The sequence below is a fragment of the Phoenix dactylifera genome, chromosome 10 (assembly GCF_009389715.1).
Source record: "Phoenix dactylifera cultivar Barhee BC4 chromosome 10, palm_55x_up_171113_PBpolish2nd_filt_p, whole genome shotgun sequence".
In the NCBI taxonomy this organism is placed as follows: domain Eukaryota; kingdom Viridiplantae; phylum Streptophyta; class Magnoliopsida; order Arecales; family Arecaceae; genus Phoenix; species Phoenix dactylifera.
Genome location: NC_052401.1, coordinates 15361670 through 15377171, shown reverse-complemented (window position 1 = coordinate 15377171; position 15502 = coordinate 15361670). Strand labels below are relative to the sequence as shown.

At 36.9% G+C, this 15502-nt stretch overlaps 1 protein-coding gene across 2 annotated transcripts; it reads left to right on the top strand.

Moving 5' to 3' along the window:
- The first annotated feature begins 231 nt into the window (after positions 1–231).
- LOC103696767 (cell division cycle 20.2, cofactor of APC complex-like) lies at positions 232–13925 on the top strand. Of its 2 annotated transcripts, XM_039131065.1 has the most exons (8): positions 232–735; positions 1477–1758; positions 1868–2137; positions 2562–3152; positions 3263–3501; positions 3601–3634; positions 10445–10598; positions 13426–13925. In XM_039131065.1, the coding sequence occupies exons 1-5, from the start codon at positions 607–609 to the stop codon at positions 3404–3406; spliced, it is 1416 nt and encodes a 471-aa protein (XP_038986993.1). In that variant the 5' UTR covers positions 232–606; the 3' UTR covers positions 3407–3501; positions 3601–3634; positions 10445–10598; positions 13426–13925. The 2 variants fall into 2 exon arrangements, with proteins under 2 accessions (XP_038986993.1, XP_038986992.1); XM_039131064.1 differs by lacking the exon at positions 10445–10598 and having other exon boundaries at positions 233–735.
- Positions 13926–15502: the final 1577 nt, after the last annotated feature.

Below are 15502 nucleotides of genomic sequence, written 5' to 3'. Positions count from 1 at the left end.
TAGCTGTTTGTAAGAGAGCTCTTATTATTAAAATTTCATTGCAATAAATTTGCCATTATGTTAATGAAAGTGACTGCTATTTCAGCTAAGAAAATATTAGAGGTGAAGCATAGGTGCTTCAAATGTCAAAAGACATAGGGTTCTCGAGGGTGTGTGTGAAAATTGGTTGCTTCAGCTCATCAGCAACGGCTATATTTCCCGCGAAGCGATTGGGGGGGGGGGGGAAACCCTAGCCGTGGAGGGTTTTGAAAAGCCAGAAACCCCAACACCGTCCTCCCTCAAAAGCCAGAAACCCCAACACCGTCCTCCCTCAAATAAAAAGAGATCACCACATCCCAAACCTATCTGTCTCAGCAAAAAGAAAAAACTCTCAGGAGAAGGAGAAAGGGCTCTTTTCTCGAACTTCTCCCTGCAACGATCTCAATCAGTTCTCCCTCAAAGAAAAGCTCTCGTTTTGCGTTCTTCTTCTTTGTTTTCTAATTGTTCTGCTCGCTAACGTTTTCTTTGGTGCAGGGTTTCTCTTTATCTTAGTTTTAGTCTGCGTAATTATTTTTTTATTTTGTGTTCTAGTCTTTGTTTTCTTGGATTTTTTGTTTGCTGCTAACAATGGATGCCGGAAGTTTCTCTTCCGAGAAGGCCCGGCCTGCATCTCGCCACCCTCTTCGAGCAGTCGGTTCAGGGCCTTACATGCCTTCTCTCCTCTCTTCATCGAAGGATTTTTCTTCCCGGCAGAGCGTAAGCATCATCTTTCTTTTAAAGAATATTTGTGATCGGCAGGAATTAGTTCTTTTCGGTACATATGGGTTTTGTCTCGTTGTCCTATGATTTATATGCATATGTTCTTTGTCACTCAGATGTTTGTTAAAAGTTCGATGTGATTTCAAGAGAATTTTTTTGTTTTGCCCCTTTTTCTGTTCCTCGGACGTTTTCTTTCCTGATTTTTGTGCAAAATTGCTGGTTCATGTAATCATCTTGGCTTGGATTTATTTCAGGGCTATGCTGATGTTTCCGTGCTTTGGATTCGATTTCTTGGCTTCTTGATATTACGAGTCCTTTTGAAAGAATTCTTTTTGCCTCTTTTCTGTCCCTAAGACATTCTCTTTCCTGATCTCTGTGGAAAATTACTGGTTCATATTTGACTTCATGGAGAAAACATTTGTTTTTAGGGCTATATTGATATTTCTGTGCTCTGAATTTGATTTCTTGGCTTGTTGATTTCACGGGTCCTTTCGAAGGTTGCTTTCCTTGTTTGGCTTCATCTTCTCCGTATCATCTAAACATTCTTTGCAGTCTGTGAACAAATCTTTTTTCCTGGTCACCATCCCTCTCTTGGATGTGTGCTTCTCTTGCAATCTCTTGAAAGTTCTATTCCTTTATGGAATTCTTAATACTCTCTTCTTTAGGTGCTCCATTTTCTGGTTTCTGTGTGAAAATACTGCTTTCTTGGGCTTAATTTTCCTTTTTGGTCAATTGAAGGGAGGAGATAGATTCATTCCGGACCGGTCTGCCATGGATTTTGACCTGGCCTACTACCTGCTAACAGAGAGAAGGACAGAGAAGGAGAATGCTGCAGCTGCATCCCCATCCAAAGGGACATACAGAAGGCTTCTTGCCGAGAATCTTCTGAATAATAGAACTCGAATTCTTGCTTTCAAGAGTAAGCCCCAGGCACCTGCGGAAGGTATCCTCCAAGAAGCCCACTCCAATGCCTCTTCCCATCTGGCCAAGTTGGCAAAGCCACGGAGATACATTCCCCAGGTGAGTTTTCTTCTTCTTCAGCAACGTCTTGTTGTCTATATTTCGTTCTTCTTGGCCAAATGCTGTTGTTTCTGTTCTCAACTTTCTTGGGTTTTTTTATTATTGGCAGTCTCCTGAGAGGACTCTTGATGCACCAGACCTTGTTGATGACTACTATCTGAATCTGCTGGATTGGGGAAGCAGCAATGTTCTGTCGATCGCCCTTGGGAATGCGGTGTATCTCTGGGATGCTTCAGATGGTTCTACATCCGAGCTTGTCACCGTGGACGAAGATGTGGGTCCAGTCACTAGTGTCAGTTGGGCTCCTGATGGGCGGCATATTGCTGTTGGTTTGAACTCCTCTGACATCCAATTGTGGGACTCGAGCTCCAGCAACCTGGTTAGTGTCATTTCTCTGCCCCCTTATTTTTGTTTGCCTATTCTTTGGGTTCATGTGAAATTTGAATTTGTGGGATTTGGGTTGATTGATGAATCCAGGCAAAGATATAATTTTTATTTGGCCTGCATTTGCATTACTTCTGAAAATATTCTTATCTGTTCTTGTTGACCTGGGCTGATGAATACAATCGAAAAAGTTCTATGGTGCGGTTGCTCAGAAACTACTAAAATTATTATATATCAAATATGAAGCTTTTATTCACTTGCTGAAAGAACTTCTCCGGATTCTTTTTCTTTTGCAGATTGTGAATCTTGAAGCACTTGTGGTTCTAGATAGTGTACTATGCAGTAGTTCTTGATTCCTTGTTGTATCCAACCTGATGGTTCTTGTGGTTTCTAAATACTTGTTTCTTCTAAATTTGCAGTTGAGAACTTTGAGAGGAGTCCATGGATCTCGAGTTGGATCTCTTGCTTGGAACAACAACATACTCACAACAGGGGGGATGGATGGAAAGATCGTTAATAATGATGTGAGAGTAAGGTCGCACATTGTGCAAACCTACCGAGGACATCAGCGAGAGGTCTGCGGGTTGAAGTGGTCAGGCTCAGGACAGCAGCTGGCAAGCGGAGGCAACGACAACCTGCTTCACATATGGGACCTATCCATGGCCTCTTCAAATCCATCTCCAGGCCAAAATCAGTGGCTCCACAGGTTGGAGGACCACATGGCTGCGGTTAAGGCCCTTGCTTGGTGTCCCTTCCAGAGCAACTTGCTCGCATCCGGTGGTGGCGGCGGCGATGGGTGCATCAAGTTTTGGAACACCCGTACCGGGGTCCGGTTGAATTCAGTGGACACTGGCTCTCAAGTGTGCTCCCTGTTGTGGAATAAGAACGAGCGCGAACTGTTGAGCTCTCATGGCTCTACTCACAACCAACTGATTCTCTGGAAGTACCCTTCGATGGTGAAGATTGCGGAGCTCACAGGCCATACTTCTCGGGTTCTCTTCATGGCTCAGGTATGTTTGATATTTTCTTCAGACTTAACATGGTCATAGATTTCTGATGACTTTATTTATATGTTGTAAATTTGATTGTTGATGGGGTCTATTTCTATTGGAATTTGCAGAGTCCAGATGGGCGCACAGTGGCATCTGTGGCGGGGGATGAAATGCTGAGATTTTGGAATGTATTTGGAACTCTTGAAGCACCAAAGCCTGCTGCCAAGACAGCTAGTACAAGACCCTTCTCCAGTTTTAATCACATTAGGTGAAAAAGGAGGTGGAGGAAGGGGATGGGTCTCCATCTGATCCTTGAAAGCATGGCCTGATGGAAAGAATTGGGATGGAAGACATAGCCTGCTGCAAGGTAGTTGAAGTTTTGAAACATTTTGAAATTTAATGTCATTAGATTTTTGTCGCAGTCTATATGTATTAATCTTTTGTTTTCTCATGTATTTTGTTGCAGATCATATTACTGGCAGACCAACTTCTCTAGAAAGGTGAATTATTTCAAAAACCTCATAATTTACTTAAGCAATTTTGATTTTAAATTAAGATACAACAGATAAAAACTGATCTCATCGAGGCTTGAAATTTATTCCAAATTGGTGATATCAAATTTGTATAAATCTTGTGCTTCATGAATTTAGTGTTAGTGCTGCATGAATTTAGATAAAACTTAGATTGAATTTAGTGTTAGTGAATATAAAACACACTTTATACCCCCTTTATAAAAAGTAAGAAAAAGAAGAACATCCTATCTTTTGTTCTTAGGTTTTGGCCACTAAATCATCTAATTATAGTAATTTAAGAAAGGATAGGCATAGATAGTAATCATCAAATTTACACAGAAATTTGATTTTTTTTAAACGATCAGTAATTATGGTTAAGTTTTGCGGCTAAAGTTTAAACCCATAGGAGTGGCCCGTGGGAGAAGTCCATTTTTCTCATCCCATAAAAAAAATAGAAATGAAAAATAAATAATAGAAAATTTTAGTGCTACTTTCTGTAAATATTTTGCTTTGTTTTTTTTCCTTTTTTTTTTTTGGGGTTTAACTGCCTTTTCACATTTCTGTGTACTCAATTAGGTAAGAAAGACTAAGTGGGGACTAGGCACGATTAAATTTTCAAAGAAGGCCACTTAAGCAGCCGACCCCCTGTTTCATTCGAAACATGAGTCAGGCGCTAAAAAATTTACAACTTTGTAAGTGAAGTCGGCATATCGATTGCTGACTTCACTTACGAATCGGCAAATTTTTTTAAGTGGCCGACCCCTCTTTCGAATGCTAAAACGGCCGACGCCGGCCCCTTAGCGGGCTCCGCCGGCCCTCCGCCTGCATCCCTCCCTCCCTCCCTCCCTCCCCTGCTCTTTCTCTCTTTTCATCTCTCGTTCTGCCTCTCCCAGAGGTCGGCCACTTAAGCGGCCCTTCTTCCCTGGTGTCGGCCCCCTCGCAGCCTCTACCGGGCTCCGCCGGCCCTCTGCCAATGTCCTCTCCCTCTCCTTCCCTCTCCCCGCTCGCTCTCTCTTTCCTTCTCCTTCTCTGACTCCAGGAATGCATCCCGTTTTCTGAGCCGGAACCGTATCGTTGAGCCGCCGGTACGGTCGAAAAAGACAGAACAGGCCGGTTCGGGTCGGTCCGCCAACATTGGTTTAAAAGGACCACTATGGAGCTAGATAGTAAAAAAATTATAAAAAAATAAAATAAACCATTTATATAAAAGTAGTAGATATATTACTAAACTATGAAAATGAAATGAGATACCTAGTTGAATTTGTTTAGTTATTAGTTGCAACTTTGCTGTCAACTGTAGGCATAGAAACAATGGAAGCCAAATATCATTTGGCATAAAGATACCAGCATAATAATGACACCAGCTTGGCACTCACATGGTTTGCTTCATGGTGTGCCTTTCTATTCTCTTGCTTGGTAGACACTGGCATAGTAGCATGCCGAGTGCAAACACACAACAAGTATCATGTCAGTGCTGCATGCCTATAAGGCACTGGCATATACATAGCCATCCTGTATGGATCAGCACTTAAATCCAAGAGCAGCAAGGGTTTTAACTATGATAATTGAAAATAAAATGATAAATGAGATAAGCTGCAGATGAGGCCACAAAAAGAATTGAAGTGAATGAGGCCAAAAAGAAAAATTTCCTTCAGCGATGAAAGGTTACATTAATAGTGCTTATTGTGAGAACAAACATGAAGATTGGATGGTGGAAAAAGGTTCACTTTTCTGTAATCTTTGCATACCGAGGTGCATCTTCATGGAACATGTTCTAGGTAGCACAATGCCTTGAAAAGAAGCTACATGTAGCATTACAAACTACAAACACAATTTAATTTTTAGATTAAGTTAGCTAATATAAATGATATATCATTTGATTATCTAATTCAGGTAGAATGTATTAAGCGTTCCACATGCAATTTAAAAAAAATGGAAAAAGAAAAATGCCAAATAACCATTGAAGCACCTAGTTAGATTAAATGGCTATTTAAGTGTCTGAGCAAAGTTCAACAGCCAACCAAACTAAAAGGACATATGACATTTATGTAGGAAAGGCTTAAGTGGTTTAGCACCATGTAGCCATTTAAGCGGCCAACTAAGCACTTGATGGTTGTTCTTGATAAACATTTGAATGACTGTCAATCCTAAAAACATTATTCTCTTTTATCTATTTGTTCATAAGTGTAACATGTGAATACAAGGTCCCAATGCGGTATGGCATCTATTCTTTCTCGCAAGGACAATAAATCAAACATGATCCATAGTCAAGTAAGATAGCACAAGAATGGTTTATTATGAAGAGTAAAACAATTCCTGTCTTAAATTCAATATCTAACATTGCACTTAAGTCAGCCAAGTCTAATGCTGGTTGCCTTCCTTATGAGAGGTTCAGATATAAAAGCATGGTCAAAATTGAATAATGTCTAGGCAATTTTACTACTATAATGCAAGGTCCTGATAGCTGAAAATATGAAAGTCTTAATTGCTTTTTATTGCCCTTACACTATCAAGCCCAGGGTGATTATCCAGACATATCCTCCGAATGCTAGTCATCCACAATAAAAAACTAGGGACCTGTCAAGCATTGAGAAAAAAAAAGTCATGTTATCACTACAAAACCAATAAATTTGGTTAATTTTTAACAAAAGAATGCACTGAAAAACTTTTGTTTTCTTTTGATAAACTTGCATTTATGCTTTACAATAATATCTTTTTCTATAAATTTTCGCTTTCATCGAGTAAAATGGAAGTGTTAATCCATCGATTTTTTTTATAAAATTTTAGTTTTCCAATTTGTTCAGTTAGGAAAAAATTTAGCAATTTTAACAACATGAAACAAATTTCTAATAGTTTTCAAACATTCTATGACAAATTAGTAAAGAGAAGAACTGAAGAAGGGAAGATTGTCACAATTCATAACAAAGGGTAACATACAAAAGATCGATAACATAATATGACATCAGCTGTATTCTAACTCATAATACCACAAATTATGGTATACATATAGGACTGTCTGCAAAACATAAATTCAAATATATCATTTAATACCATTACAGTACAAATTTCCAAAGGATGCACTAAAAAAGCATGCTCGAAGCCATAACTGCATACTGTAGCCTATGGCTCTCAGTAGTTCTCTGTCATTCTTTACATACAAAATGTTGCTAGGCGCAATTCAGTCAGAAACTTGGCAGTGAATATTGAAGAATTTCATTAACTTTGGATGTGGGATCAACATCAGCTAAGAAACAGAGAAAAGGTGAAGCTGTAAAATTCTTAATTATGTATACAATGTGCCTTTTCATTGTTTTATGATTTAATTAGAAAATAGAAACACCTTAATACAACATCAAATGTTGAGAAATTGCCAAAACATTACTACTTCAAGTCTAGCGGGTTACTTCGCTAGCATTTTAATTTATTTTATTTGTCATTGCATTTATTGTCCAGTTTATTACATATGAAAATAAGTAGAATTACCACATTAGCCAATATTATGATTGAAGTGTATATTACTATGTTCTGAGCTTTACCTGGACGGTCAAGAATGCAAATTTCCACAAAAATGAGGGGCACCCAAGCTTCCATCTTTTCTTTTGAAAGAGCAGAAAGTGGTCTCCGAAACTGCTTCATAATAAAGGTGGTGGAGGAGGCACTGATAAAAACAAAAAGACAATCAGACAGCAATTATCCAATTGTATTAGAATTGTGCAATGATAGCTTGAGCTAAAGAAAAACTAATAAACAATAATATAGTATATTATAATACTTAAGCTGAGTTTAGTATCACAGCCTCAACGTTTGATTATCCAGGTCAATCTAGACATAAACCCAAACCTAATGGAGGAGATGCTTAAATAAGTGCAATGTATAAAATGAATTGATTGTCCAAATATAGTAGCAGCTGCTAAAATAAACAGAAGTCATATACATGATGTTTGTTGATGTTGTTTGCATTGTTGTATTATGTATGTAGGCATATTTGTTACTCAAAAATTCCTGAAGCATAAAAACATGTTCTATGAGTGGTCGGGGCTCTCGTAATTATATATAGTGCAGAATAAACAAGTTTTTTGTGTGTATACCTTCCTAAATATGCAAAATTGCATGAATACTCTTACAAAAAATTTATTTGCATGTATAGTCTCATAAATGCTTGTTTTGCAAGTATAACCTTCTCTTTTTTTGTTACTTTGCATATGTACCCATGCCATCTAACACTGTTAAAAAATGAACAGTTAAAAAATGAGAGACTGAAATACCCTTAATAGGTAAACGTGCAAAAAGAAAAATTTACAAGGGTATACATGTAAATAGCAACTTCGTGAGGGTAATCAAACAATTTCTCATATTTAGACAGATATACACAACTCTCTGTGATTTTTGTCCTATAGGGGAAGGACAATCCCTCCAATCCACTGAACGCCGAGATTGACTACTGCAAGGACCAACAAGAGGCCCCATAACCATCAAAGAACCCCATATTAATTTGCAAGACGCCGAACACTACTTACTAACACCACAAACCCCTTTTCCTCTCACAGTTACTTCCATGTGTGCTCGTGTTCCAAACAACCCTACGCACTTGTCAGCCCCAATAATTCCTCATTCTACCTATTCTCCATAATTCTAGTGAAGAATGAGGGTTAAGTTATTGAAGCTTTGGCTTTAAAATGTACATATTTGGATGGATAGGAGATGCTTAGCCAATAGATGCTAAGACATCCTAATTATCTTATTATATTAGAGAGTCTATAAAGAAAACCATATGGCCAAGTATAAGAAGACACAAGCACTAAATCCCAGCAAGGTCCCCTTCGAAACCATTAATTGTATATAGTTTACGCCAAAATAATCACCGTTATTCATCTTGTCCAGCCTTAATTTTGATTATCTAAATAAAAGCTAGTGATATTGTAAAAGTTTCTAGTGACTTTTACAGTAATGAAAATTAAAGGACTACAATAATGTTATTTGACTTGTTTCATAGCGATGTATGCAAATAAAGAAATATTTTCTGAATTGTTTCTCTAAGTATATATTATTTTGTTGGGCAATCAATAATCAAGTTTTGTTCATTAAAATGAAATAGCAGCTAAATAATTGCTGCTTTGTATTTTTCTTACTACAAATAAATATTTAATGAGGGTATACATGCAAATAGCAACTTTGCGAGGGTATTTATGCAATTTTGCATATTTAAGAGGGTATACACTCAAAAAACTCCAGAATTATCCCTTCTGGTTCCAAAATATGCTCCTCAAGTTACGTGGTGCTAGGGAAACAAGCTCAATTACCTCCACATGTTAGCATGATATTCCTGAATACTCTTCATAGACCACAAGTCTATTACCAGTTGGATTTTACCATTAATACGCTTCAAACAGGTTTTGCCGGGAGTTTGCACTGAACAAACACCACAATCTTGCAAATTCTCCTAGGTTATTTCTGAGAACCTTGATTAAAGCCATCAAGAAGACCATAGAGGTTATTTCTTTGCGGAGACCCATATTCAATCCTCACTTGAATTCGGCAACTCAAAAAGAGCCTATTAGTGTTTGATAGAGATCTGATCCAAAAGATCAAACCTCACAATAGGTAGGTAACTGAAATAAAATTCAGATCTGAAAATAAAGATGAAATTTAAAACATTTTCAGAATTTTATGCAGGAATCTCCATTGCAAAACAAATCTTTGCTCGCAAAGGCAATCAATTTTTACAGTTTGGGCCAAATACTCAAGCTGATAGAAAGAAGATGAAAAGAAAAGAGCGAAAGTGAGAAATAAAATGATCTAATTTTTTGTCATTCCACACTAAAACTAATTATTAGTCACCCCCTCTCCTTTTATAGCCAAAGACAAAAAAAAAACTAAAAATGACTGCTTCATTGACTAGGGAATAGACATTTTCCTATGCTTTTCTAACAAAAAGAATAACCAAAGATTTTCCTAAAATAGAAAAATCCATAGAAAGCCCATCAAAAATCTTGTACAAATCCTAATCCTAATGAGAACCAAAATATCTCAAATATAACATGTTTAGATAATATTCCCCCTCCAAAATGGAGTCAAAAACTAGCTACAGAAAATATCCCCAAATTAAGTACAAAAATCACAACAGATAGTACCTAAACTAAAAAGATTTAAATAAATGACCACTAAAATTAATAAAACAGAATTAACTAAAAAAATTCAATTCAGACCTAATTTGGACCAAATTATATTAAAGAAGGAAGGCTGAATCGGACCAAACTGCCCGGTTTGGCCTATACCGAGCCGACCCGGTGGAGAACCGACACCAAAACTAAAAAAAATTAAATAAATGACTACTTAAAATTAAAAAAATAAAAAATTATCTAAAATATTTAATCCAGACTTAATTTCAAACAAATTATGTTAAACAAGGAAGGCCGAACCGGACCGAACTATCCGGTTCGGCCCGTACCGAGCCGACCCGGTGAGACCGGGTCGGTTCGGCTATTGGAGTCGGTTTTGGCCCCAAACTGCCTGGAACCAGTTCGGAACCAACTGAAACCGGCCGAAAAAGGTTCAGAACTAGCCCAAAACCGGCTCGGAACCCACCAGAAACCGGCCGGGAACCCACCCAGAACCGGCCGATTCTATTCGAACTCGTGATGTAGGTGTGTCTATCAGCCCATGGGTCAAATACAAGAAAAATAAGTAAAAGTAACAATTAAAAGGATATGGGTTCCTAAGGGGACCATAATTGTTAACCATCAAGGACACAAGAAAGTTTGAGTACCTAAATTAAAAACTTAATTTTCTATGATGCAGGTGTGTCTAGCAGCCCGTGGGTCAAATAGAAGATGATATTTGGATAGCAGGCGCTCAAGACACATGATGGGAGATGAATCACAGTTCATTTTTCTTAAGACAAAGGATGGAGGGGTGGTCACCTTTGAAGACTATGGCAAAGGAAAGATCATCGGTATGGAGATCTATGGACAAGGATGATTTATTGACTACAGATCTCCTCCAAATTATATAGTCATTGTGGAAAATCTAGGCCCTACGTGTCTTTTAAGGAAACAAGCATGCTTATTAATTAAAATGACAAACAAGAGCCATGTAGGCTATGCAAATGTTTGGAAGGAAGCTATCCCACTATAGTTGGATCATATATGTGGCCCTTGATATCTCATATTATTCTATGGAAATGTAGATATAAATGACCTTAATGGGCTATTTCAACTAATAGATAAAAGAAAGAAAGAGTTCCTCATTAGTGTCAGCATTTACCTACCATATTCAATTAGCGAGACATTTAAAGGATCAATTGATTGTTAAAATTTTCAATTTTCTTTTCAATTTCGAGTTACTCGAAGTTGTTTAACACTATAAATTATGCAATCAAAAACCAAGCACAAGATTGGGTTATAACTATTGACATTCTATTTGAAGAAGAAAAAAAGATATATGATCATCATGACCCTGGCAATTAATTTTAGTTAGTTATAAAAAGTTGATAGAAATTATTTGTATAGGTTACACAGACCAATCCATTAGGAACATGGTTTACAAACAACCTGATCTAATAGTGCACTTTATATTCAACAAAATTTCTAGCAACTTTCTACAATATTGACAATTTATAAGAGCTACACAATAATATTGAAAAATAATTCAAGAATGAAAATATTGGGGAAAATTAGTATCGCTATTATTTGTTAGTATTGTGAAAACGAACTATTAAATGACTTATTTATTTGGTTGTATCAAATGCAACCTTTTTTTTAAATACTAATAGATAGTTATAAAAAGTTTCTTTTGCAGTACTGCTTTGAAAATTGGATCTATCATATTTTAGAATATATAACTTACAATATTCGAGTATAGTGCTTCATTGCACCACATTTGAATCCTTGAAGACTAGTCCTTTTTAGGGTTATATGGTCATTTTCACCTCATGTGTCTCTCAATCCATGCAAAACTTTTTCAACCATTGATGCTGGAAGCTTTAAAACATAAAAATAATTTGATGAAATCAAGTAGACATGCATTTTATTTTAGATATAAATATATCTAAGGATATGTGTCTAATGTGGGTGTCAACTAGGTCGATTGTTAAAGTCACTGCAGATGTACTAACATCCTAGGTTCTAGTTCCACCTACACATGGCTTGATAAAGGTTAAACCTCTCCCCTTCAACAAAGAAAAAATATACACTTTTATAAGTGATTACCATGACAACTTCCATGAACTTAATATTCTAGTTGATGGTTGTATCAAACTTTTATATCGACTGATAATATCATGTGCAGATAATATGTGATGTAGGGAATTCCATGCAAAGGCTTATGGTAGAATTTTTCTTGACAAATTAAGCAATTACCTCTATTAGAAAACCTGATAGTACAACTGAATATGAAATGCATTTTATTTTTCATAAATTCATTTTTAGAAAGATTGAGATGGTTCTCTATTTGGAGGGTATTTTTTTCCTTTAGGATGAAAAATTGAGATGTGTTATAAAAACTTTGAAGCCCTACTTTATTAGAACTTAGTCCAAATAAAATCATGAAGGTCTCACCTTCAACAAATATCTGTTGGGGCTTTCTATGAGTTATCCTGTTGAATAAATAAGAAAGAATAATTAAAGGAAAGGAATAAAAACATTGAACTAATGAATGTGAATAGTAATGCCTTCCATCTTTGACCTTAAGAAATATTGCAAAATTTTAAAAATTGAGGCTAGTGATCATGAAAGATTGTCGAGACCATGATACTAGATGAAAGCATTGGATTTGGATCCTATTTTTTTCATTAATTAATGAAGGAAAGGAAACACCATGTTGTTTTGTTGGTATTTCATCTAAAGAAAATAGAGGAAATCATTGAATTTAGTTTTATAAGCGACATCACAATTAGCCAAAGTTGGATACATATGATGATCATCTACTGTGTGCTTCGTTCTTTTGAACTAATCACATGCATCGCTCTTCAATTTAATTCTAGTTATTCATTGAGCTTCCTTGTGAAATATCTTCCCCCCTTCTTCTTGGTGAAGCAGAAAGTAGACTGACTGGTTAGCATGAGTATGTGAACAACTTATGGCACGAACAAAAAAATAAAGAGATAATTACAGTTCAGCCACTTAAGGTTAGGCCTGATTTCACTAAGCCCACCTATGGTATAACCCACCTAAAGTCAATTCTATTAGACTCTGTCGTGCTTCCTTACCCACCTGTGAAGTGAAATAGCATTGAGGGTTTCTTTTTCGTACGATTTTGCACAATTTTGAAACCCTGTTCTTCTCCAAATCTCAAAATGGAAGGTGTGTTTCTCCAAATCAAAAAAATTTCCACCAAACTGAAGCCTCCATTCTCCTAATCGAAGTGGAAAAGCAAGCATGAAATCAACAAAGAGGTACGTTGCAATTTTTTTGATTTTAGATTTTATGAGATGAATCTTTTTGTTTTTAGAAAAGAGTTGTTTGGGGATTATGTTGTTTGTTTTCAAAATATCAAACTTGGGATTAGAAATTAGTCTATGGATATTACTTGGGATTATACCTTTCAAGGTATAATCATTGTTAGTGAACAACAGTACAAAAAATCTATAGATATAAAGCCCTGAGCTAGGAAAAGGCCCTAACCAAGAATGTGATTAATGTTGCAGCCTCCAAGAACATATGGAACAACAGCTTGGCTTAGATCACATATGTCACAATGATCTCAAGTGGATTTTAAATCCTATTTCACTTGTATTGGTGTTTAGGTTGTATTAATGTTTAGCTTGTATGACTACAATGCAGGCTGCTGCAAGTGTGGGTAGAGGAGCAGCTGCTGCAGTTGTTGGAGGTGATGCTAGTGGTAGAGGAAGAGGATCTGGTTCAACCACAGGTGGTCCAGTCAAGGGTGCATCAGGGAGAGGACTTTCATGAAGAGGTTCTTCAAGCAGAGGAGCATGCTTAGTTTTAGGCATAGGAGCTTCAGCCAGGGGTCCTTTAGGAAGTGCTTTAGGGAGACAAGGTTCAGGAACAAGTTCAGGAAGAGGCTTAAGCACTACTTCAGGCAGTGGAGCAGGCAGACAACCAAAGTTTGTACCAATTGGTGGGAAAGGGAAGAAAACATAGTGATTATAGATTGCAATGCAATGTTTGAAAGTTGTAAATGATTTTGTATAGAATGGAATGTTGTATGGAAATTTGTTTTGGTTTTGGAAAGTGATGTTGAACTTAGTTGTATGGAATGTAATTGCATATTGTAATACAATGATATCAATTTGTTGTAATGAGATCAAATGTTGTGTTTTCTCAATGACAGGAAACGTATTCAGTGGTAATGTTCTTAGCATTCAAAGACAAGGAATGCATTCTCTGAAAAAAGGAAATGTTATCAATGATACTAATTTGAACTACTTCAGAGAAGGGATTATTATATTTTTGCTATTGGTATATAAGTACTTGATTCTGTTAGGAATTGTGTCATAAAAGTCAATCGTCAATCTGTTGATAATTAAATTGTATATGAATTAATGAATTAATAAAAGGTTATTTGGCATTATTCATCGCATATATTTTGTACATTTTCTTGAACTCTTTTAGTGTGATGAAGTTCTTAGGACTCTATTAAAAGATAAACAAGGATTTATCTATGAGTCCTTAAACTTGCTTATGACCAAATGATATGCTATTAATAGGACAATAGTATTATCAAGAATAGGTCGTTGTGTGTCATATACGTTGGTTGTGCTCTTAACCAAGGAGTGTAGAGACACTGATATGTCACACAGGTGATGTATAGAAATACACTTCACTGAACGTGACCAGTTCCGGAACGCTCTGTTGTCAAGAGATGTTCCGAGTGGATATGGGTATAAGTATCCTCGGACCTGAGATTACCACGGTGACTTGCAAGCAACTCACTGTACTTTGGTACCGGACTATCTGAATTTCTAATTCAGTGATGGAAGGCTACTGGGTGCAGTCAAGTACCTGCGAAGTCGGTGCGTGAGTCAAGATGGAATTGGCCCCTCCTGGTGACAGGAAATATTGCCCTTGTGTTCAATTTAGTAAAACCTTGGCCAGGATAATCCTTGTGAGGAGTCACAGGATTTGTAAAGTTGAAACATATTTTGGATGCACTGATTAAAGGGTTGACAGAATTCTGAAGTCATCCTAGGCATTTGGAGTCATAGGGATTAATTATATGGTAACCATAGTCCAAGGGTTCTTGAAGGTTGCTTTGCAATCATTCGGCCTATCTAGATGTTGGGTACCATTGCTAGATGGTCATTTCGATTAGTACAGGAAGTTGTTCTTGTGCTACCGGCTTAGATTCAAACCTATGGGGTCACACGCATAGAAGTTTCTAGGTTGATCAAATGGCTGATCAACGATTAAGAATCGTCCTGGGGTACATCGGTCAATTCGATTGACAAATTATCCTAAGCAAAAGTTGCAGTAAAATAATTATTGAATTATTGAAGGATTAATTAGCAATTAGATTGCTAATGAACTCAATTGATTGAATGATTGAGCTTAGGTTAAACCAAATTGAATAAGATTCAATTTGGGCTTCATCAGGGTTCAACCCGAGTAGATTGGGTTCGACCCGAGTAGATTGGACTCGACTCAATTAATCAGATTTGACCCAATTGGATTGGGCTTGACCCGAGTCTATTAAAAGTCCTTATTTGATAAGGATTCTAAGTTCAAAAATTCAAAAATTGATAAGGAGAAGAATCCCTAAATTTTAGGACCCTAGCTTTTTTTCTTGGAGAAGAAAGACACCTTATCTGTATCCCCAAAATTGGTAGCGCCTCTCTTCTTGTTTTTGGCCAATTGTTGGCTTGGGAAATCAGAGGAGACGTGCCCATATTTTCCTAAA

Coding starts and splice junctions, on each gene's coding strand:
- LOC103696767 (XM_039131065.1), top strand. CDS start 607: ATGGATGCCGGAAGTTTCTCTTCCGAGAAGGCCCGGCCTGCATCTCGC. Junction 736..1,476: donor ATTTTTCTTCCCGGCAGAGC/GTAAGCATCATC, acceptor GGTCAATTGAAG/GGAGGAGATAGATTCATTCC. Junction 3,153..3,262: donor GGGTTCTCTTCATGGCTCAG/GTATGTTTGATA, acceptor TGGAATTTGCAG/AGTCCAGATGGGCGCACAGT.